Source organism: Spermophilus citellus (assembly GCF_964194105.1).
Source record: "Spermophilus citellus genome assembly, chromosome: 10".
Taxonomy (NCBI): Eukaryota; Metazoa; Chordata; class Mammalia; order Rodentia; family Sciuridae; genus Spermophilus; species Spermophilus citellus.
Genome location: NC_138197.1, coordinates 85,288,137 through 85,313,111, shown reverse-complemented (window position 1 = coordinate 85,313,111; position 24,975 = coordinate 85,288,137). Strand labels below are relative to the sequence as shown.

The window sequence follows — 24,975 nt, the reverse complement described above, 5'->3', positions numbered from 1 at the left end:
GCAGAGCCGCCTCCCGCGCCTGCAAGGTAGGCGGACCTGTGACCCACCAGCAGAACAGGCCCAGCGGCGTGCGGAGGGGCAGAGCTGCCCCCTCCACACCTGCAAGGTAGGCGGAACTGTGACCACTGACAGAACAGTCCCAGTGGCCCACAGAGGGGCAGAGCTGCCGCCCGCGCCTGCAAGGTAGGTGGACCTGCGACCCACCGGCAGAACAGGCCCAGTGGCCTTCAGAGGGGCAGAGCCGCTGGCCGTGACTGCAAAGGAGGCGGAACTGCGACCACCGACAGGACAGGCCTAGCGGACCGCAGAGGGGCAGAGCCGCCGCCCGTGCCTGCAAGGTAGGCACACCTGCTACCAACCAGCAGAACAGGCCCAGTGGCCTGCTGATGTGGTAGGCACATTGCCCCAATTGGAGGAGGAGTAGAGCCCCTGCCCGCACCTGCGCGGGAGACTTTGCAACTATACAAGAGTAATACAAATATATAGGGGGAAAATTCAATAACACAACAGTCTCAGTAAGCAGAAAGAAACGCGAACAGTATGAAGAGACAAGGAAAGAAAGGACCACAAGCAATGCAGGTTAACTCAACATTAGAAGAGGTAATATCTGCAGCAGATGGAATGTCAGATAAAGAATTCAGGAGATACATGCTTCAGATGATCTGGAGTCTCAAGGAAGACATTAGACAGCAAAATCAGACAATGAAAGATCTCTTCAACAATGAAATACATAAACAAATCCAGGAAGCAAAAGATCAACTATACAGGGAGATAGAGGTTATAAAAAACAAACAGAAATCCTAGAAATGCAGGAAGCAATAAACCAACTTAAAAACTCAATTGAGAATACTACCAGCAGAGTAGAACACTTAGAAGACAGAACATCAGACAATGAAGACAAAGTATTTCAACTTGAAAAGAACATAGACAGCTCAGCAAGACTGTTAAGAAACCATGAGCAGAACATCCAAGAAATATGGGATAACATTAAAAGACCAAACTTAAGAGTCATTGGGATACAGGAAGACACAGAGCTCCAAAACAAAGGAATGAGCAATCTATTCAATGAAATAATTCGAGAAAACTTCCCAGACTTGAAGAATGGGACAGAATCCCAAATCCTAGAAGCCTACAGGACGCCGAATGTGCAAAATAATAAGAGATCCACACCTAGACACATTATAATGAAGATGCCCAACATACAGAATAAGGAGAGAATTTTAAAAGCTACAAGAGAAAGGAAGCAGATTACATTTAGGGGTAAACCAATCAGGATAACAGCTGATCTCTCAACACAGACTCTGAAAGCTAGAAGATCCTGGAATAACATATTTCAAACACTGAAAGAAAATGGGTTCCAACCAAGAATTGTGTATCCAGCAAAATTAAGCTTCAAGATGGAAGATGAAATTAAAACCTTCCACGATAAACAAAAGTTAAAAGAATTTGCAGCTAGAAAACCATCTCTCCAAAAAATCCTCAGCAAAACATTACAGGAAGAGGAAATGGAAAATAACAATGAAAACCAACAGTGGGAGGTAGGACAGTAAAGGGGGGAAATAATCAAAGAGGAAAACAAACCATATTCAGTAACATAAATAAACAAATATGCCTGGAAGGATAACCCATATCTCAATAATAACCCTAAATGTTAATGGCTTAAACTCACCAATTAAGAGACACAGGCTAGTAGAATGGATCACAAAACATGACCCAACAATTTGCTGCCTACAGAAGACGCATTTGATAGGAAAAGACATACATAGACTGAAGGTGAAAGGTGGGAAAAATCATACCACTCATATGGACTGCGAAAACAAGCAGGAGTGTCCATACTCATATCAAATAAAATAGATTTCAAGCCAAAGTTAATCAAAAGGGATAAAGAGGGACACTACATACTGCTCAAGGGAACCATACACCAACAAGACATAACAATCATAAATATATATGCCCCAAACAATGGTGCAGATATATTCATCAAACAAACTCTTCTCAAGTTCAAGAGTCTAATAGACCACCATACAATAATCATGGGAGACTTCAACACACCTCTCTCACCACTGGACAGATCTTCCAAACAAAAGTTGAATAAGGAAACTATAGCACTCAATAACACAATTAACAACCTAGACTTAATTGACATATATAGAATATAACACCCAACATCAAGCAGTTACACTTTTTTCTCAGCAGCACATGGATCCTTCTCAAAAATAGATCATATATTATGTCACAGGGCAACTCTTAGACAATATAAAGGAGTAGAGATAATACCATGCATCTTATCTGACCATAATGGAATGAAACTGAAAATCAACGATAAAAGAAGGAAGGAAAAATCATACATCACTTGGAGAATGAACAATAGGTTACTGAATGATCAATGGGTTATAGAAGACATTAAGGAGGAAATTAAAAAATTCTTAGAGATAAATGAAAACACAGACACAACATATCGGAATCTATGGGACACACTGAAAGCAGTTCTAAGAGGAAAATTCATTTCATGGAGTTCATTCCTTAAAAAAAGAAAAAACCAACAAATAAATGATCTCATACTTCATCTCAAAATCCTAGAAAAAGAAGAGCAAAACAACAGCAAAAGAAGTAGAAGGCAAGAAATAATTAAAATCAGAGCTGAAATTAATGAAATCGAAACAAAAGAAACAATTGAAAAAATTGACAAAGCTAAAAGTTGGTTCTTTGAAAAAATAAATAAAATCGACAGACCCTTAGCCATGCTAACGAAGAGAAGAAGAGAGAGAACCCAAATTACTAGCATACGGGATGAAAAAGGCAATATCACAACAGACACTTCAGAAATACAGAAGATAATCAGAAATTATTTTGAATCCTTATACTCCAATAAAATAGAAGATAGTGAAGGCATAGATAAATTTCTTAAGTCATATGATCTGCCCAGATTGAGTCAGGAGGATATAGACAACCTAAACAGACCAATATCAATTGAGGAAATAGAAGAAACCATCAAAAGATTACCAACTAATAAAAGCCCAGGACCGGATGGGTATACAGCAGAGTTTTACAAAACCTTTAAAGAGGAACTAATACCAATACTTTTCAAGCTATTTCAGGAAATAGAAAAAGAGGGAGAACTTCCAAATACATTCTACGAGGCCAACATCACCCTGATTCCTAAACCAGACAAAGACACTTCAAAGAAAGAAAACTACAGACCTACATCTCTAATGAACCTAGACGCAAAAATCCTCAATAAAATTCTGGCGAATCGGATACAAAATCATATCAAAAAAATTGTACACCATGATCAAGTAGGATTCATTCCTGGGATGCAAGGCTGGTTCAATATACAGAAATCAATAAATGTTATTCACCACATCAATAGACTTAAAAATAAGAACCATATGATCATCTCAATAGATGCGGAAAAAGCATTCGACAAAGTGCAGCACCCCTTTATGTTCAAAACTCTCGAAAAACTAGGGATAACAGGAACATACCTCAACATTGTAAAAGCAATCTATGCTAAGCCTCAGGCTAGCATCATTCCGAATGGAGAAAAATTGAAGGCATTCCCTCTAAAATCTGGAACAAGACAGGGATGCCCTCTCTCACCACTTCTGTTCAACATAGTTCTCGAAACACTGGCCAGAGCAATTAGACAGACGAAAGAAATTAAAGGCATAAAAATTGGAAAAGAAGAACTTAAATTATCACTATTTGCAGATGACATGATTCTATACCTAGCAGACCCAAAAGGGTCTACAAAGAAACTATTAGAGCTAATAAATGAATTCAGCAAAGTGGCAGGATATAAAATCAACACGCATAAATCAAAGGCATTCCTGTATATCAGCGACAAATCCTCTGAAATGGAAACGAGGACAACCATTCCATTCACAATATCCCCCCAAAAAATAAAATACTTGGGAATTAACCTAACAAAAGAGGTAAAAGACTTATACAATGAAAACTACAGAACCCTAAAGAGAGAAATTGAAGAAGATCTTTGAAGATGGAAAAATATACCCTGTTCATGGATAGGCAGAACTACCATCATCAAAATGGCGATATTACCAAAAGTTCTCTATAGGGTTAATGCAATGCCAATCAAAATCCCAATGGCATTTCTTGTAGAAATAGAGAAAGCAATCATGAAATTCATATGGAAAAATAAAACACCCAGAACAGCAAAAACAATTCTAAGCAGGAAGTGTGAATCAGGTGGTATAGCGATACCAGACTTCAAACTATACTACAGAGCAATAGTAACAAAAACAGCATGGTATTGGTACCAAAACAGGCAGGTGGACCAATGGTACAGAATAGAGAACACAGAAACCAACCCACAAAACTACAACTATCTTATATTTGATAAAGGGGCTAAAAGCATGCAATGGAGGAAGGATAGCATCTTCAACAAATGGTGCTGGGAAAACTGGAAATCCATATGCAACAAAATGAAACTGAATCCCTTTCTCTCGCCATGCACAAAAGTTAACTCAAAATGGATCAAGGAGCTTGATATCAAATCAGAGACAAGGCATCTGAAAGAAGATAAAGTTGGCTACGACCTACATACTGTGGGGGTCATGCTCCAAATTCCTCAATAGGACACCCATAGCACAAGATTTAATATCTAGAATCAACATATGGGACTTACTCAAACTAAAAAGTTTTTTCTCAGCAAAAGAAACAATAAGAGAGGTAAATAGGGAGCCTACATCATGGGAACAAATCTTTACTCCTCATACTTCAGATAGAGCCCTAATATCCAGAGTATACAAAGAACTCAAAAAATTAAACAATAAGATAACAAATAACCCAATCAACAAATGGGCCAAGGAACTAAACAGACACTTCTCAGAGGAGGACATACAATCAATCAACAATTACATGAAAAAATGCTCACCATCTCTAGCAGTCAGAGAAATGCAAGTCAAAACCACCCTAAGATATCATCTCACTCCAGTAAGATTGGCAGCCATTATGAAGTCAAACAACAAGTGCTGGCGAGGATGTGGGGAAAAGGGTACACTTGTACATTGTTGGTGGGACTGCAAATTGGTGCAGCCAATTTGGAAAGCAGTATGGAGATTTCTTGGAAAGCTGGGAATGGAACCACCATTTGACCCAGCTATTCCCCTTCTCGGTCTATTCCCTAAAGACCTAAAAGCAGCATGCTACAGGGACACTGCTACATCGATGTTCATAGCAGCACAATTCACAATAGCAAGACTGTGGAAGCAACCTAGATGCCCTTCAATAGACGAATGGATAAAAAAAATGTGGCATTTATACACAATGGAGTATTACTCTGCATTAAAAAATGACAAAATTATAGAATTTGGAGGGAAATGGATGGCATTAGAGCAGATTATGCTAAGTGAAGCTAGCCAATCCCTAAAAAAGAAATGCCGAATATCTTCTTTGATATAAGGAGAGTAACTAAGAACAGAGTAGGGAAGAAGAGCATGAGAAGATGACTAACATTAAACAGGGATGAGAGGTGGGAGGGAAAGGGAGAGAGAAGGGAAATTGCTTGGAAATGGAAGGAGACCCTCAGGGTTATACAAAATTACATACAAGAGGAAGTGAGGGGAAAGGGAAAAATAATACAAGGGGGAGAAATGAATTATAGTAGAAGGGGTAGAGAGAGAAGAGGGGAGGGGAGGGGAGGGGAGGGGGAATACTAGAGGATAGGAAAGGCAGCAGAATACAACAGACATGAGTATGTCGATATGTAAATTAGTGGAAGTGTAATTGATGTGATTCTGCAATCTGTATACGGGGTAAAAATGGGAGTTCATAACCCACTTGAATCAAAGTGTGAAATATGATACATCAAGAACTATGTAATGTTTTGAACAACCATTTAAAAAAAAAAAGAATGGCAGCTATTATGAAGACAAACAGCAATAAGTGTTGACGAGGATGTGGCGGAAAAGGTACACTCATACACTGTTGGTGGGACTGCACATTGGTGCAGCCAATATGGAAAGCAGTATGGAGATTTCTTGGAAAATTGGGAATGGAACCACCATTTGACCCAGTTGTCCCCTCTCCTTGGTCTATAAGGACCTAAAAACAGCATAGTACAGGGACACAGCCACATCAATGTTTATAGCAGCACAATTCATAATAGCTCACCTGTGGAACCAACCTAAATGCCCTTCAATAGATGAACGGATAAAAAAAGTGTGGCACAAATACACAATGGAATATTAGTCAGCAATAAAAGAGAATAAAATCATGGCATTTGCAGGTAAATGGATGGAATTAGAAAAGATAATACTAAGTGAAGTTAGCCAATTCCAAAAAAAAACAAATGCCAAATGTTTTCTTTGATGTAAGAAAGCTGATTCATAGTGGTATAGGGAGTGGGAGCATGGGAGGAATAGAGAAACTCTAGATAGGGCAGAGGGGTGGGAGGGAAAAGGAAGGGATATGGGGTAATTAATGATGCTAGAATGTGATGGACATTATTATCCAAAGTAAATGTATGAAAACATGAATTGGTGTGAATATAAAACCAGAGATATGAAAAATTGTGCTCTATATATGTAATAAGATTTGTAATGCATCTGTCAGAGATAAATAAAAAATTTACATGATAAAATTAAAAAAGAAATGGCAAATATATTTGCCATAAGTCACATACTGTAGAATTTCAAAAAGAAAAAGAATGTTCAGATAGATGCTAATATTAATATTGCCATATTTTATAACTGCTATTTTTCATATTATGTGAACAAAACCATAAGTACCTTGAGAATAAAATATTTCATAAATTTATTTTATTTGTTCCCAACACCTGGCAAAGTGTTAGCCAAAGCATGATATAAGTGGTCAAAAATACTTTCTGAATTAAATTATTTTACCAATGCTTTCTCTGGTTTATCTGATGAGTAATAAATTCACTTTATGAAATTTTAAAAGTTCAAATAACCAGAGGTGAGAACATCTTGCTTCTGTCAGTTAATTTACTGAGTGAAAGTAGTAGTACTATATGAGAAATAAACTAGCTTGGTAAAATTTGTGAATGTGAAGAAAACATGAACCATGGAATAAATTACATATTTGGTTTATAAGAAGACTGTGAATGAGGTTCTTGTACTTGGTAAGCAGTAAAAAAGCAGCATATTGTTCAGAGAAGGAATGTATTTTGAGTAGCATACACATTTGAAAATGAAATAAGAATAATTGAATAACCTTTTTGTAAGGAAATATAATACATATACATCAGTTAAGTAAAGGAAAAAGATTATGCACATATATGCACACACTACTATAAGTGTGAATTCTATAACATATGAGTTATACTGCTAATAGCAAGACATTTTCAAATTCCGAACTTTGTATTTCTTCCTTCTTTTCTATTTTCCTCCTACTGCTATCTCTCATGCTGTTCCTCTATTTAGTCATTTGCTTAATTTTCTTCTCTCGACCCTTTCTAACTACACACACACACACACACACGGACAAACAAATGTGCATGCATACCCATAACCCCATATCCCAACTGTCTCCTTTACCTTGTATACAAAGCATGAAGAAACCAACTACCTACAGGAACCCTAACAGTAAGATCACTAATTGACTAGACTAGTGGGTGGCTTTCAAACTTCTGAACATGTATCCCTAAAACAAAACTGAAAAAATATATATATAGACTTTGTGCCAGTTATCAATTTGTTACCTTTCACCTAAAAAATCCATCTTCCTTTTGCTCTGCTAAAATGGAGCTGGGCCCTTGAAAATATCTTTTCCTTGTCAATTAGCATGATGCTAAGCTTTGCCCATAGAGGACACAAAAGAGAGGCTGATGAAGGAAAACATTTTTCCTTCCAGATTTGAGTATGCTTGCTCAACAGGCTCCTTCAGTGCATGCAGCTTCTTGAACATCTGAATCCTGAAGCACATAGAGCTTCTCCACTTCTAGGCAGCTCTTGCACTGTGGCTGGGTTCTCCAATGATAGGCTCCTATAGTGTCTCCTACATCCAACTCCTTCAAGGTACCCAGCTTCTCCAACACCTGATTCCTGCACAGCAAACAGCTTCTCCATCATCTGGCCTTTTTAGCATACATGGCTTCCCAAGAGCCCAGCTGCTACAGCACAAGCAGCGTCTACAGTGCCAGGATCCTGCCATGCCAGATGCTCTTTTCTTTTTTTTTTACATTTTTTTTATTGGTTGTTCACAACATTACAAAGCTCTTGACATATTATATTTCATACATTAGATTGACATGGGTTATGAACTCCCAATTTTACCCCAAATGCAGATTGCAGAATCACGTCAGTTACACATCCACAATTTTACATAATGCCATATTAGTGACTGTTGTATTCTGCTACCTTTCCTATCCCCTACTATCCCCCCTCCCCTCCCCTCCCATCTTCTCTCTCTACCCCATCTACTGTAATTCATTTCTCTCTTTGTTTATTTTCCCATTCCCCTCACAACCTCTTATATGTAATTTTGTTTAGCAATGAGTGTCTCCCTTCATTTCCATGCAATTTCCCTTTTCTCTCCCTTTCCCTCCCATCTCAAGTCTCTGTTTAATGTTACTCTTTTCTTCCTACTCTTCCTCCCTGCTCTGTTCATACTTGCTCTCATTATATCAAAGAAGACATTTGGTATCTGTTTTTTAGGGTTTGGCTAGCTTCACTAAGCATAATCTGCTCTAATGCCATCCATTTCCCTGAAAATTCTATGATTTTGTCATTTTTTATTGCTGCATAGTACTCCATTGTGTATAGTTAACTCAAAATGGATCAAGGAGCTTGATATCAAATCAGAAACTCTGCGTCTGATAGAAGATAAAGTTGGCTCAGATCTACAGATTGTGGGGTCAGGCTCCAAATTCCTTAATAGGACACCCATAGCACAAGAGTTAACAACTAGAATCAACAAATGGGACTTAATTAAACTTAAAAGTTTTTTTTCAGCAAAAGAAACAATAAGAGAGGTAAATAGGGAGCCTACATCCTGGGAACGAATTTTTACTCCTCACACTTCAGATAGAGCCCTAATATCCAGAGTATACAAAGAACTCAAAAAACTAGACAATAAGATAACAAATAACCCAATCAACAAATGGGCCAAGGACCTGAACAGACACTTCTCAGAGGAGGATATACAATCAATCAACAAGTACATGAAAAAATGCTCTCCATCTCTAGCAGTCAGAGAAATGCAAATCAAAACCACCCTAAGATACCATCTCACTCCAGTAAGATTGGCAGCCACTATGAATTCAAACAACAACAAGTGCTGGCGTGGATGTGGAGAAAAGGGTACACTTGTACATTGCTGGTGGGACTGCAAATTGGTGCGGCCAATTTGGAAAGCAGTTTGGAGATTCCTGGGAAAGCTGGGAATGGAACCACCATTTGACCCTGCTATTGCCCTTCTCGGACTATTCCCTGAAGACCTTAAAAGAGCATGCTACAGGGACACTGCCACATCGATGTTCATAGCAGCACAATTCACAATAGCTAGACTGTGGAACCAACCCAGATGCCCTTCAATAGACGAATGGATAAAAAAAAATGTGGCATCTATACACAATGGAGTACCAGATGCTCTTTTCAATTCACAGCAATCAGCAGCACCTAGCTCCCCCTAGCTCTCCTCTCAGCTGGGGTTTTATAAGGAACTGCCTCCACTAAGACATCTTGCTGCCAACAGCTTTCCCCAGAACCCTAGAGGACAGATAACCAGCAAATTCCAGAAGGTGGATTTCCAGAAAGTTCCAGAGGCTTCCAGCAAGTTGTACCCTCATGACACATTAAAGACTTTTCTGACATTTAGTAAATATAGACTCATCCAGATTTCAGTTCTTGGGAAATGAAAGTGGGGATATGGGGCAGGAAGGAGAAGGAGGATTTTCCTTGGGTTATCACAGAACCAGGAGTCATGTTTACCATTCCTGCTAATACATGTTTTCTCATATATTTTAAGTTAACAGCTAAATGTCTTATCATTAATTTAAATAACTACAAAAGATGAATTTTCTGTTGTTTTGCATATCATATGCATGTTCATTTTTGCCAACACTTGAGAGCTACATATATAGATTATTTAATGAACAGAGAAGTCCAATTTATGAAGTAATTTGCAAACCAGTCCTCACTGACAAATTAATCAAATCAGACTTATTTTCTGTCCAAAAGTGGGTAGAAAATAAGCCTGAAAATATGTGTATCATGGGCATGGTGATACCCACCTGTAAACCCAGCGGCTCAGGAGGCTGAGCAGGAGGATCACAAGTTCAAAGCAAGCCTCATCAACTTAGCAAAGCCCTAAGCATCTTAGTCTCAAAATTTTTTTAAAAAGTTTTTTTAATTATTTATAAAATAAAAATAAATAAAAGGGCTGGGTTTGTGGCTCAGTGGTTAAGCACACCTGGATTCAATCCATGGTACCCAAAAGAGAAAGAAAATGGATAGATAGGCCACAGGTCACAGATAGAGGACCAGACAGGGAGGTAGACTGAGTTGTGCCAGGAGCCTTGCCAAGACAAAATACTATCTCAATATTTTTACCAATGTTTTTTATCTTGCTTTTTTGGGTCTCTCCTTCAGAAGTAATGCTTTCCTGAAGCATTATTTTACTTAATGCATTAGAAATCATACCGAAGGACAATAAATCACCATAATATCTGAGACATAATATCTGACATCTTTCATGAAAAGGGAGAAAGATGATCTTGATAGAAGACATAGGAAGGAAGAAGCAGCAGACCACAGGCTCTTAGATACATCAGTTTTAGGAAACACACATACAGAAGTTGAGAATCAGAAAATAGATTCCCTCAAAACTGTCCATGCCCTAGGGCTCCTGGAGAGCCTTGTGGGTACCTAGGGCACACATTCTCTAGTCTGAAGACTGATGCACCAGACCAATGAGTCACTCCATCTCCAGAAAAGGAAAGAGCAGGGAATCTTCCCCCAAATAGATAAGAAACCAAGATGCGAGAAGCAAACAAACCTCATAGAAAAGATGTAGGATAAAAATAATTAAACCATATTGCTTAAAAATTTATAAAATAAAAGATTTCATTCCAAGATTGCTAAAGGAAATCAAGGCATTGTCACACCGAATGTGAAACCTGATTCCTACCAGTACCTATGTTTGGATAAGAGTCCTGCTTTTAGGATTCGTGATTCAAAATCTCACATGGGGGGCTGGGGATGTGGCTCAAGCGGTAGCGCGCTCGCCTGGCATGCGTGCAGCCGGGGTTCGATCCTCAGCACCACATACCAACAAAGATGTTGTGTCCGCCAAAAACTAAAACATAAATATTAAAAATTCTCTCTCTCTCTCTTTAAAAAAAAAATCTCACATGGGTTAAATCCTTCACTTATAGTGGTTCTGTTTCTTATTTTAAAAGGTAAGTTTTCCTTAGATACAATACGTTAGTGAATCACATGATAGTGAAAGAGATGGAGGATCTTAAAAAGCAAAAGGGACGTAGCCAATTATTACCATTTGAGGTATTAACAAGTTTAACATGGCTCAGCAACTATCTTAAGTGTTATATCAATTATTTTAACACAAACTAAAGGTGTTGAAATATAAGGACCTGTGTTTTCTGAAAGGAAATGGGTGACAATTTGAAGGGCCAGTTTTTTACATGAATAATAAATACGTAAGAATTCAGAACAGATTCTGAACCAACACTAACATGAAATGAGGTTTTTGCAATTTAAGAAAAGTTCAAGGAAACTACTATTTCCTGTTATTTCTGGAAAATCTGTAAATGCTAGTGTTTTAAAAGAGAAACATTTATGGAGAGATATAAGTGTGTTTTACATGCTACAAGTATCAAATTCTTGTTTATTCATTTCCCCTAAGAAACTTTGCAATTCTGTTTTAAATACATGACATTTACTCTCAAGTAAGCTCTCTTTTTATTTCCCCAAATTAGCCACCCCATGGAGAAATTAGGGCTTCTAGGATTTTCTCCATCTATATAAATAAATTTTTGGTAAAGATTTTCTTTTCTTGAATAAGATCTATACTCTCCAGAATGCACTGTCTGAATTAACCATTTTGTTCAAAAAGTCTATGTGATCTCCATTTTATGGTAAACTGTTGGGATCTTTAAAGATTTTTAAATCAATGCAAAAATGGCTAACCTCATATTTATATAATTTGTTTATCTGTGTATAAGTATCCTTAATACTTCTCAGGTTACTTTCAGTACAGGTATTCTCTTTATCGAAGAAGTATAAATAGTCTACTTGGTAGTTATTATATCTGAAAGATGTACATGAAGACCTTTCAATATAGTCCAATAAATAAATTTAGGGACATCACTTGAAAATAGAAAAAAATTCATCAATAAACATACATTTCTATGTTCACCAAAATCTCTTTCACAGCTCTCTTATACACAATAATTACTGCGATGAATAAGTTAATGTTGGATACTTTAAAAATCTAAATAGTGAAAAATCTGTCTATCACACTAGTAATTTACCATGAAAGTCAATATTTTGTTTTGTGGGAGGTAAACAGACAGAAAAAGATAAAAGTAAAAAAAAAAAATAGTAATGGAAAGATTCCAAGGTGAACAAGCAATAACTAGTTTGTTGCCATCTGTGACATGCCCATACCTACAGGTTGTTAATATACTTACTTGAATAACGGAGTTCCACAAACAATACATTTATATATTCCAGGATCTTTGTGATGTGTGTATTCTCCTTCAAAGGCACTGATAAATAATAAACAGATCATCAAAAAATTAAGCAAAGCTAGCATTATTTCTTATAGAACATGTATGCTTAAAATACATTTCTCTAATAAATCTTTCAAGGGCTTTTTGTCCTAAAATGAGAACAGACCCAACATATGGAAATCTGAACAATATTAATATATTTCAAACCCATATAATAAAATGTGCATATAACTACTCCAAACTAGTGCAGGTTAAATAAAAAAATCAAGTCATCTAGTTATGTAATGCTTAGAAGATTTTTTCCAATTAAAAAAAAAACCCTATAGTTTGATTCACAAAAAAAAAAAAAAACAAACATTATTACATAAGATTTTTGCTACTCTACAGTGTCCAAGAGTATACCAGAAAATGCAGAAAGGTCTGAGACTTCAAGTGGAAGGAGCCTTATTTTTTGGTTTGAAAAGGAATATTGCAGCTTTAAGGGAATATTTTTCTAAGTTAACAATCTTAAAGGCTAGGAGGTCATTCAGCTAATACAAATCAGCTGTGCTAGCCCAACAAAAAGTCTATGTGCTCTGCAGCTTGTTTTTATTATCCTTTCACCCTCTTTATGAGGTCCAATTTTTTTTATAAACAGAATTTTTAAGAATGACCTAATCTCTGGTTGTTTGTGTGCATTAAATCATTTTGCTAGTCATGCACACAACAGGACGGGTAGAAGTCCTCCAGAGTTGAGTCCCAAGTCCACCACTAGATCATTGTACAGTGAGGGTGGACTTTGTCAGATTCAACATTTGGTAAATTCAGTAAACAGTAGATACTGTGACAGGAAGAGAGTGTTGCCTATTAACAAGGATCCCATGTGTGGTAAAGAGCTCTTTCAGTTCATGAATGAAAACAAGAAGTTACATCATTAATAAATCTGGATCATAGGTAAGTTACGGCCTTATGCCAGGCTCCATGGAATAAATTAGACAACAAAATCATTGGACCTTGGCAAGTTACTTTTGAGCTGGAATCAGCTGAGAGAGACTTTATTCACTAAAAACAGTCTTGGAAGTGAACAAACTCTTTTTTCAGGACTTAGGGCGAACTTCCAAGGACCAAAGCCATGTGAGGGCAGTTATTGAAAATTTTTGACATTCCAACCACAAATGAGCCAATAAATACTTTCTCCACATGTGCTTCAAAAAGAAATTGGAGTGGGGTAGAAAGGAACTAAATTATGCTACCTTCTTTTTGCAGCCAAAACGTCTATACTTACAATGGCCACCTTCAAAATTTCGGCATCCTGGCATGGCTCCATGTCCTCATGGTTTTGCTTACTGTGATGTCTTCCCAAAAAATATACCTAAATCGCTATTACTTCCACACATTTTGTAGTAAACTAAAAACAGGCCCTTAACAAAAGCCCATGACTTTACATAAGATACAGTATTCATTAAATGGAGGAAAGAATAAAACTTAGTCTTAACCTAAACAATGACATTTTCAAATGTAGACTTTAGCAAATAAGTAGAGAACTCTTTAAATTAATTGGCAAGGAAGAGGATTCAAAGGAGGAGATGAAGAAAACTAGCTCTTGCTTAATGACTTTTTATTACAGCTCACCTTACCTTTCAGTCCCTTTCTCCTGAGTGACATGGTACTGCAGGGGTGTTAGCCGCTTCCTCAGCTCCTGCTGGGAAAAGACCACCTTACAATTCTTTTTATCCCTACATGACCCTGGAAAGAGAGAGGATATGGGAGAAGGAGGCTTTTTTAGCTTGAATCCTAAATAATTGCTTTGGCTGGACGCCATAGCACAGCTTCTACAGTCACTTGTCAATGACCAGACCAGTCCCTGGTGCACTAGAAAATCTTAACCTGAACTGCAGCTGATTATTTCTCTAAGTTTAAAAAGAATGTTTCTTAAGATCCAAGTGATTCCACTGGAGTAGTGACAATGTGCTACAGCAAAAGCTTCTAGCATGTGATACTAAAACTTATTGAACATTCACAAGATGGTGCTACATCCTTTGTTTCCCAGTACCCTGAAACTCCTTTTTAAAAAAGGATTTCAGCTGGGCTAGGGATGTAACTCAGTGGTAGCATGTGGGAGGCCCTGAATTTAATCTTCAGCACCATAAAAAGAAAAAAAAAGTCAAGACACAGTCTATTTACAATTATTCACACTGTATGTTTAAGATGATGGGCATATTAAGTTAACCATAACCCTCCATTAAATAATTCTGCAGCTTGATAGAATAGCTTAAAACCATCCTCAATTCCAATTCTGAATGATTTTACTACCATCCTTCTTATTTTTCTGTGAACCCTGAAGATTTATTTTTATACAACCAGGAATTGTTTTTCTCTATGATTCCATCAGATTCTTCTCTAGGTTCTGTAGAGTCCTTAGAAATAAACATTTCTTTAAAGACATTTAAACGGGCAATAAGAAACTTTCAACAGACAACAGAAGGCGTTTATACTAATGCAGATTCAATAAGTTCCAAAGAAAGAGTGAGAAAAACAGGGATGGAGAAAGACAAAGGTAAAGTGAATGCGATTTTTGCAAAGTATCTCTAGGAAGACTTCACTAAGTGTATTTGATAGTGAAATACTTTTATTAATGTGACCCTATTAACAATAGCAGCTTTTATTTCACTCTGTATAGACTGCAGTAAAATGTTCAGAAAACACCTGTTTACATGTAGTATTTTATTTTACCTGCACAAGTGACTGAAAAGAAATACAGCTCCAGGACAGAGCAGCCATTACTCACTGTAAGAAAGCTGTTTTTCTTTGCCTTCCGTCGCAGTGGGAAAGAAGCTGCCAATTGTCCTAAAGGTAAAGATGTCATAGAATGTTTTGAAGATTCTAAAAGAAAGTTTGCTTTGTTTCCTCAATGTTAAATTCAATTTCTTTTGAAATATAAAGAAATATGATTTAGTAGTGGGAATGCTTTCTACTTCTTTTACTCTCAAGGTCCGTAATGTCATAGAATGTGAGAGCATTGAAGTTAAACTTGAAAAAATTAACTAACCAGTTACCCTGATTGTGGGATTGAAGGAGGGTATCAGCTTCCAGAATCAAGGCCACCAAGACACAGTGGCTGATTCTCTATCAAAAAACGCAGAGGCAGGAAAAGAGCAAATAGCTGAATAGAAAGGTAAGTGTGAGTGTAGGCCTGCAGCTATCAACAGCTCTTCTGCTGACCTTCCATGAAGTACCCTGGCCCTTTCCAGCCTGGAAAGAGCCACAGAACAGCTGGCACATCACAAATGGCAGCTGGGTGTCTCATCTCACTGGGCCCCATTTTACACTAGGCTTTGTCCAAAACCCTACTACTTGAATTTTTACTATTGTCTAAGGGGTAAACAGAAATGTCTGTTCTGTCAGAACAAGCCTCTCAATGGCCTGAATGAAGAACAGCTCTTTCTTAAATAATCAGTTGACCATGGATAGCTGGGTTTCCCCTCAATCACCATGGATCTCTTAAAAGTTACTTTGTTTGTTTGTTTGTTGGAAAGGTTGTATCTTTGTTAATTCTGTCAAAAAAAATTAATTACAAACTTAACATGACAAAATATCTTGGTTAGAATCATTCTTTCCAATGGCATAGATAATTAAACTCCAAACCACTAGAATTAAACAATTCTGTCCAAAATATTTTTGTTAATATATATTCATTCATACAAAAAGGCCAATTGTGTTCCCAAAGTTGAGAGAACTAAGCTACCCATCTGTATGTCATTTAGTACAAGAGAAGCAACTGCAGGTTTAAATTACATGGTATTGGATTGCAATTTCCTAACATTGGATGCTTTTCTGCTTTTTTACCTTGAGTCATTTACTAAGGAGTGTTCATAAAAAGTAGCTTAAAGCACAGATGCTTGCAAATCGTTTAGACAAAGATGTTTCTCTCTTTTTCATTCCCCCCTCTCTCAAAAATCTCACTTTTCTGAAGAAAAAGAATAAAACTGTTGGTCAGTATTGATGAACCATGTCAAGTATTTGTATAACGGGGAAAAAAAGGTGAAATTGAAAACATCTGATTGAAGTAAATAATACAAACATAAAAGCTTTACTGGTGAATGAAGGGTATTGAAGAGACTTTATTTCATAGATTAGAAATTACTTTTGATCTAAACATTCTTTAAAACAGATTGTTTTCTACTATGAACCATCTCATTAACTGTGCTACAGAGACCTCGTTTGAATGGCAAGCTTTGAAAGAGTGCTGCTGTACTCCTTTGTTAGTCTCCGTCTTATTTAGGAGGGGAATAAAGATTTCATTCCAGCTTTCTTTGTTTGTCTTTCAAGAACCACTAAAGCAGTATTCACACAAATTTTGTAGGAATGTGCCCTATGTCATAGCCTACAAATTATTTGGTTTTGGTGCACTTAAAGGTCATCTTCCAAATTAGCAAAATTTTCCTACATCCTGGCTTTTCAACCTTAAATATAAATATTGTTTCCTAACTGTAAGTGAGGTTTGTTCTCTAAGAAATGCTAGTGATTATTTAAAATTGTCAAACTTTATACCTTTTCTACTCTTTGGTCATACTATGTTCTCAAAATAATTAGACTTTTAAAGAATACCTAAGAGGAAGTATATATACTTCAGAAATAATTATTATGATTTTACATTAAACAACTCATTGAGAAGTTTATCATATTTTATAAATGTCTTGCCATGTAGTTTAATAATAATAATATAACACTTGAACAATTGAAAGCTACACTATTTCATTAGCTCTTCTAGCATAACCCAAAACCCCAAATTGGCATACATAAACATAGAAAAACTTCCCTTTTGTCTCTCTCTGATTTTCCTTCCCCAATCAGACTCACTTTCCTGAAGTCATATGGTGCCACTGTTAATTTTAAAGATATCATTTCATTTTGAAATTCTAGAGTAATTCGTTGGATGGTTTCCCTTTACTATCTTCACTTAGGTACTGTAATTTTCTTATTACACAGGGTAATTTAACATTAGTATTATACAACATCTGTTCAATGACCTCTAAATTGGCTTAGAAGTATGTTAGGGAAAGATGTTTCCCTTTATTTAAATGTTTAATAGTATATTTTGAAGGCACAAGTGAGTGAGTGCGCATACATAGCAACACAGGAATATTTGAGGAGTTAATATCGTACCTTCGGTATCTAATAATAACCCATTCCTTACAGAGTAAACTTGGCATAGAGCAAATCTATCTGGCACCCAAACCAGAGGTATTTATTCACTGAAATATGCCCAAAGTCTCTTTTACTTTGTTCAGTGTTGTTGCCTTAAAGCAAAACTGTTTTTCTTTTCAATGTTAAGCTGTTGCTATAAGTAGAAATAAACTTAAAGCAGTAGTTCACTTCTGCTTCTGCTGCTTCTGAACAATGAGACCTTAGACCAGTCAACTGCTCTGACTACATGCTATCACCCTCATACCTGTTCTAAGGACCACAGCAAACAGCATACACAAAACTCAGTCTGACTAAATGCAATATCACATTATCATTCTGAATGCAGCAAATTCTGAAGTTAAAATTGAATTTTACAAGGTAGCTAAGTGAGGTATTTCCATGTGTTTCAATATTTTATGAGTAATTTATTTTTATGTAATTACAACAGACGGGTATTTTCCCCAGAAGGTATCCTCAAGAAAATGCTAAAAATAGGAAGTGAAGGAAGAAAGTAAAATTAAAACTTGATTTCTACTATGTGTCAAACACATTTCCAAGCACATAGAAGATAGCCGCCATGCCCATTTTACAGATACAGAAACTGATACTCATAAAGTATAGATCTTAACTTACTAAGCAGACAACTCAACTGAAGCTCAGAGCTGTTTGAATGCAAAGCCCAAAGTCATTGTGTTTTCTGTCAGGAAAAATTAAGTAACAACATTCTTTTTTTTCAAGTTATACAATAACTTTCAGTTAAAAAAAAAACTATCACTAACAACTGAAGATAATGAGGGGTTAGGGAAGTAAGAATCACTGCATCACATCTGGAAGAGTAAATATATTTGTCATTAGCCAATGTCTGCTCTCCCTATATTCACTCTTTAACACAGGGTCAGAGACAAGGTTTGTAGAGGATTCTCACAGAGTCTATAAAATGTTAAAAGGCTTTTCAACTTCCTGTTAAGAAGTAAATCAGATCTGCTACCTAAAAATGCTTAGAGCACTTTTAAGTCATAAATTTTATATTTCAGTGTGAAAAGAAAACAAAACTTAAAGATCCTATAATTTTAAGTTTGGTACAAGGATCAGAAGAAGTCAAATTATTAAATATTTTTCCAAAATAATGAGTAAGAATAAAAATATCTTGTTTTTCTTTGAATTTACTAGGTTAAAACAGTAAAGTTCAAGTTGAAATAGTTTACTATTAGTTGAAATACAGCTTATTGCTGTATTTAAAGGTAGTATAAAATTATACTTTAATTTTCACTATAAATTTTAATTTTTAATTAGTTATTAGTCTGTCATATTGGAAAACTGAACAAACTTGATAGTATTAGACGTGACAGTATTAGAATTGCTAAAAAGGTAGGAATTTATAAAATACAAATCTAATCCACTTTCAAAATTAAACAAAATATATACCATGAACTATTATTCTGTGTGTCTGTGTGTGTGTGTGTGTGTGTGTGTGCACATGCGTGCACGCATTTGCATTCTAGTAATTCAATAGAGGCCTTAAGAAAAATACTGCAAAGCTTAGGGGGAACAAAGGTTCCCTATTTGTAGAAATATACCCAATTGTTCTCATTCTTCTGTTGGAATAGACATATAGGAAAAACATTCATTTATGATGTCAAGACACTGTTTCGGGCCTCTGGTTTGCACAAAATTAGGGCTGCAGAGCTTACTTGGAAGCCCATTGATCCAGAACTTTTTATTATCTAAGTTATAAAAATGTTGAATATTTATAGAGTTCCAGGTACTATGTTAAGTAAAACATATTCATTTATTCATTTATTCATTAATTACTTATTGAGTACCTACTACGCTGACATTAATCTGATGCATCAGTATACACCAGAGAATAAAATAAAGATCCTGCTTTCATGGAGCTCCCATTCTGAGAGGGGTAAGGAAAGACAGACAAAACACAATGAAAATAAGTAAGTAAATTATGTAGACTTACATAATTTAAACCTTATACCTATAGTGGTAAGTATGCAGCAAGGAAAAAAGGAAACCTGGAACAGAGCAAGGAAAATGGAAAATGCTAGGAGTAAGCATTCTAATGTTAGAGTGGTAACGGTAGTTCTTCCTAAAAAGGTGACACTTGAACAAAGTCCTGAAGGAGAAGAGAAAGCTGGCTGTGCTGATATCTGGAAAGAGCTTTTCAAACACTCAGAGGAAGTGGCCAACCCAAGAGATGAAAACACTAAGATGTTAAACACCATTGGCAGAGGAAGAGACAGGTCACTTGAATGCAAGTATAAAACCCTGAATATAAACACAGTAGATAAGCAACAATTCAAACATGCAAAGAATGTATTTTTAAATGAGAAAATTTACAAATACATATCTTAATATGGACCTTATCTAACATTACTTTTTTTAGTTCCAAGAGAATTCGTAGTAACATCTTTTTAGCAAAGTGCTATACTCAAAAGAGCTCTCAGTAATTATCTGGCTGAACTCTGAATCTATAATCATCGTGCAGACTCTGCTAATTTGTATTGTCTACTTAATGCCATGCTATTTAGACTAAAGACCATCATTCCCAATCTGGAGTCATGTGTAAGAGGATACTCAACAGATATTTTTTGGTGATGAAATCTGGATGAGCACAGAGAATAAAAAACTTTGGCCAAACAGTGTTGTTCCCCTTCTGAAACATTAAGTCACCTCTTCCAAGTAATCCTCTAGGTAACAGCAGAGAACATCCATAACTAAGAAAACTATAAAGTTAGTACCTCAACTGAGTTTCTGTTTGTTTAAAGACATTCTTAATTTGTACATTTAGGATCAGATCAATTTCATCTGTATTCCAAGCCCTAAATAAAACATACTGAAGATAAAAGTACAAATCTTAGGAGTCAAATAGCAAACAGTTGTTTCTTTTAAAGGAAGATTTCTTTTTCCTTTTCTGAATGTAAGAAAAAATTATATCTTAGATTGCATAATAATAATCACATTTCATACCTTCTCACTGTTTTTCTTTTACTTCACATAAAATAATTCTACACATCAGTTTTAGTTATATTTTACTTATGCATGCACAGAGTTCTAATTAACATCAATGGATATGGTAACCATGCCAAGGCAACATACCATTTTAAATTTCTTGAATTAAACAATACCATATGTCTTAAAGGTGCATAGCTGAATGATAAAATTGGTCTTCCGGTTTCCTTACTGAAGGCATGAATTGATCAACTCAGAAGACATTTCAAGAAAGTTTTCCTTCCAAGCCTACATACCCTACCCTACGTACCCTGTTAACTTTGCCCCTACCACTAACTTTAGCATTAGTGTATTTACAAGGCAAGGCATTATTTGCATGAGAATATACAGTACTGTGCAATCATCCTGAAACATCTTGAGTTGTTTCTACTTCATTTTGCCAAACACACTGTAAATTCCTTGAAGATAAAAACTGTTCAGGCAGGGCGCAATGGCACACGCCTGTGATCACAGCAGCAAGGGAGGCTGAGATAGGTGGATCATAAGTTCAAAGCCAGCCTCAGCAATTTAGAAAGGCCTTAAGCAACTTAGCAAGACTCTGCATCTAAATTAAAAAAAAAAAAAAAAAGGTGGGGGCTGAGGATGTGGCTCAGTGGTTGAGTGCCTTTGGGTTTAATCCCTGGTACAAAAAAAAAAGTGTTCAGCTTAATATTAATATTCATACTTCCTACAACTATTTATTAACATCTACAGTGAGATAAGAGTGTGTGATGAGCATTGTAAAATTTAAAAATAAATAAAGTTCCTGGATGAGGAACTCATACACACACTAGCAGGAAAGATAAAAACAATTACTCTTGATGTGAAGTCTGTAGTAAAGGTATGTGCCAGATTTTGCATAAAAAGAGTTAACAAAAAGAGGACATTAATACTCTTAAACTTTGCCCACCTAGATTGGCCATGTCCAGATATAACTAGAATAAAGAAATTCAAATATTTGTAGAAACAGCATCTACAGTGCCAGAGTACCAGAGAAGATCCAAATAGAGAAAGAACTTCATCAGGAGAAGCTGATGGATAGGCTGTGATCAAATGTGTACAAGTCAAAGTGGTAAGTATCCTATCCCAGTGAAAGGTATACAAATAGTTTTTTCATGTAAGCTTTATCAGCTAATTTAAAGAAAAAAAAAACAGAATAAAATGTGGATTCATCTTCGAATGAGGAAAAATTGAGATTCTGAGAAATAAGGGAGTTTTAAAATTCAGGGGGAAAATATGCAAATATTTTCTGTGAATCAGCAGAGTAAATATATTTTCCACAGTATCTGAAGCTTATTAGTATGACTTAAAATTCCAGGCTAAATATCGTAAAATCTCATGTATGAAGTTGCATGATTTTCTTGAAAGAAAGCAATGAGCAGTTTACCACTTCATTCATCCTGATAAAATAGTCATTAATAATTCACCTGAATGACTGTAAGATAGAAGCCACATTTTACATTTCTATATTTTCCTTGCATGTTACAAATTTTTAATTGTATAGTAGTCATTTTATCAACATTGTTTAAGTACCAAAAATAATTAAAGAGTACTTTATCAATTCTTCAAAATTTAACGCAAATACTGGGGGCATGATTTTCATGTTAATGTGGACCATGAAGCTTAGAGAAAAATGTTAGACGTGGGTTTGATCCAAAAAAGAATTTTCTGACTTGCAAAGCTATGAGTAAAGAGAAAAATTTTAAAGGCACTGCCATCATCAAGTGACAATAATGGAAGAGAGAGTCATTTAACTTCAATTCCATCTGATTGCATGTGAAATGTCTGACAAAGTTGGAATTCCCTGTTTTTAATTTTTTTTTTTTTTAAGTTTGGGTCTTCACTAGAACATCATAGCCCATACAGGGAAAAAAAAAATTAAAAACAGACAGACTCATTTCCATTCTACATTTCACATGCAATCAAAAAGATCTGCAAATAAAAAAGCTCTCTCTCCCATTCTCCTTCTTCCCCTTGGGGAGCATAGATTGCTAGGAAGATGAGAGGTAACCACTCACAAAAAGGAAGAAAAGGAGCCCTCTCTTAAATTATAATGCAGAATTTTATTTAAATACAACATTAAATATTGAAAAGAAAATAAAATTGGTATTATCTAAAAACCCAGTTTTACATATTTCCAAAACCTCATGCTGGCCCACATCAAATTTCAAATCCAAATGAAGCATAATGAACAAAAAACAAGTCTGCAATTGCCACTCGATGAATAGCTAAATTTGAATCTATATAATCCAAAGAAACCTGAGATATTCTGGAGGAAAAAAAGTCAAAATTTTTATATTTTTCTTTTTCACCCAGATAAGTTAAGAAAAGGTACAGGTTTCCCCTGAATTATTTAATATCTCCTTCAGGGACAGCACTCATATATTTTAGTCATCTTGTATTCCCAGCACTTAGCAATGTGCCTGGGCAAGGGAAAGGACAAAAACTATATATGTATTGTATTTGCTTATTCAACTCTCCATTTTAATTATTTTTATTTAAATCTTCCTTAAAAGACATTTCCTAAATGGTATGTTTGGCTATGTTTCTTAGAACTTAGTTAAAAAATTACAATGATAACATTTGCTTTTTAAAAGAACGAATAACAATATGGTTTAAAAAACTTCCCCTTTATTACTACTCTGATCCTTTATTGCCTTTCTAGAATTCCACATTTACATTTTTTTAAAATTTTGCCTAATAATCCACTAATTCTCTGGATTTAAGACTATGAGATTACCTGATCCATCACTCCCCCAAAAGAATTTTGTTAAACACTGGCTCTGAAAACAGTGCTAACTGGCAGTTTGTCTTGGGGAGTGAGAAGGGGACTGGGAAAATCTAGGTTACATGGGTTTCTTTTATTTACTTTCTTTCTTTCCCCGGCCCCCTGGTACCAGGGATATTTAATCACTGAGCTACATCCCCAATCCTTAGCAAGGGTCTTGCTAAATTGATTGGGGCTTCACTAAGTTGCTGCGGTTGGCCTCAAACTTGCAATCCTCCTACCTCAGCCTCTCAGTCATTGTGATAACATGCATGTGCCACCATGCCTGGAAATTACATGGGTTTCTTGATGCAGACCTTCTCAGAGACTTTATTATGTTGATGTCTACCACTAAATACATGATATTTTGACTCACCATTAACTTTATGCTCCATTATAAAAGGGAAAAATGCCAAACTATGATATATCCTTATCACAATTATTTTTAGGCTGATTATCAAAATGGTAGACTACAAAAAGGTAAAACTTATAATTTATAAAATATGATAGTATGCAGTTTTTCAATTTGATGAAGAAATTTGTTTTACAGAGTAACTAGTGGAACTAATATTCCTCAGATTATAATTTGGGAAATAACAGATTTCTAATCCAAACCCCTCAAGAGGAAATTAAGACCCAAAGAAGTCGACTGACATGGTCATATACCTGATTAATGTGAGCCAGGATCTCTTGTCTGGAGTTTTCCTCCATTGATTATTCATTCATTACATTCCTTTCTTGAACCATGTTTTGTTGTATATTAATATACCCTCTATTTCTAACCCATCAGCCTGTAGCCCCATTCCCACTTCATCCTCCTATCTTACACTCATCCCACTTCCTGCTAAGTATATCTATGCATTCCTTCAATATCCTGTCATTGTGTGAAATCCTATTCCAAGAAGTGTATCATTCATTTGAGGCAGAAAGAAACACAGTGTCTCCACAGTGAAATAAAAGAGAAAGTGTTTATAAAAACTCATTAACTATTGTATGCAACTCCTTTTATCCAATAATAGATAATAAAATATGGATCTAAAATGGCCACGTTTCTCACCAGAATGTGCATTCCTTAAGAAAAGATTATATTACTTGGCAATGTGGCAATATTTTGATACTTATACTTATTCAAGATAATGATACTTACTCACAGCAATTCATTAATCCAACACATACTTACTGAACACCTATTATGTGACACAGATAATTCCAATTGTTGAGATGTAGCAGTGAACTAAACAGATGAAGATTTCTGCCATTCTGAGTTTATTTTGCAGTAACCAAGAATTTTCTGTAAAAGAAAATGCTTTTGCCTAATCAACCCATCCCCTTTCCCAGACTTATTTGATGTCCCTCCCCCCCCCCC

At 35.9% G+C, this 24,975-nt stretch overlaps 1 protein-coding gene across 1 annotated transcript in view; it reads right to left on the bottom strand.

Moving 5' to 3' along the window:
* Positions 1 to 24,975, bottom strand: part of MSRB3 (methionine sulfoxide reductase B3) — a 192,773-nt gene that overhangs the window by 124,344 nt on the left and 43,454 nt on the right. The window contains 2 exon segments of the mRNA XM_081311516.1: positions 12,635 to 12,712; positions 14,293 to 14,401. Coding sequence (XP_081167642.1) covers positions 12,635 to 12,712; positions 14,293 to 14,401 — 187 coding nt within the window.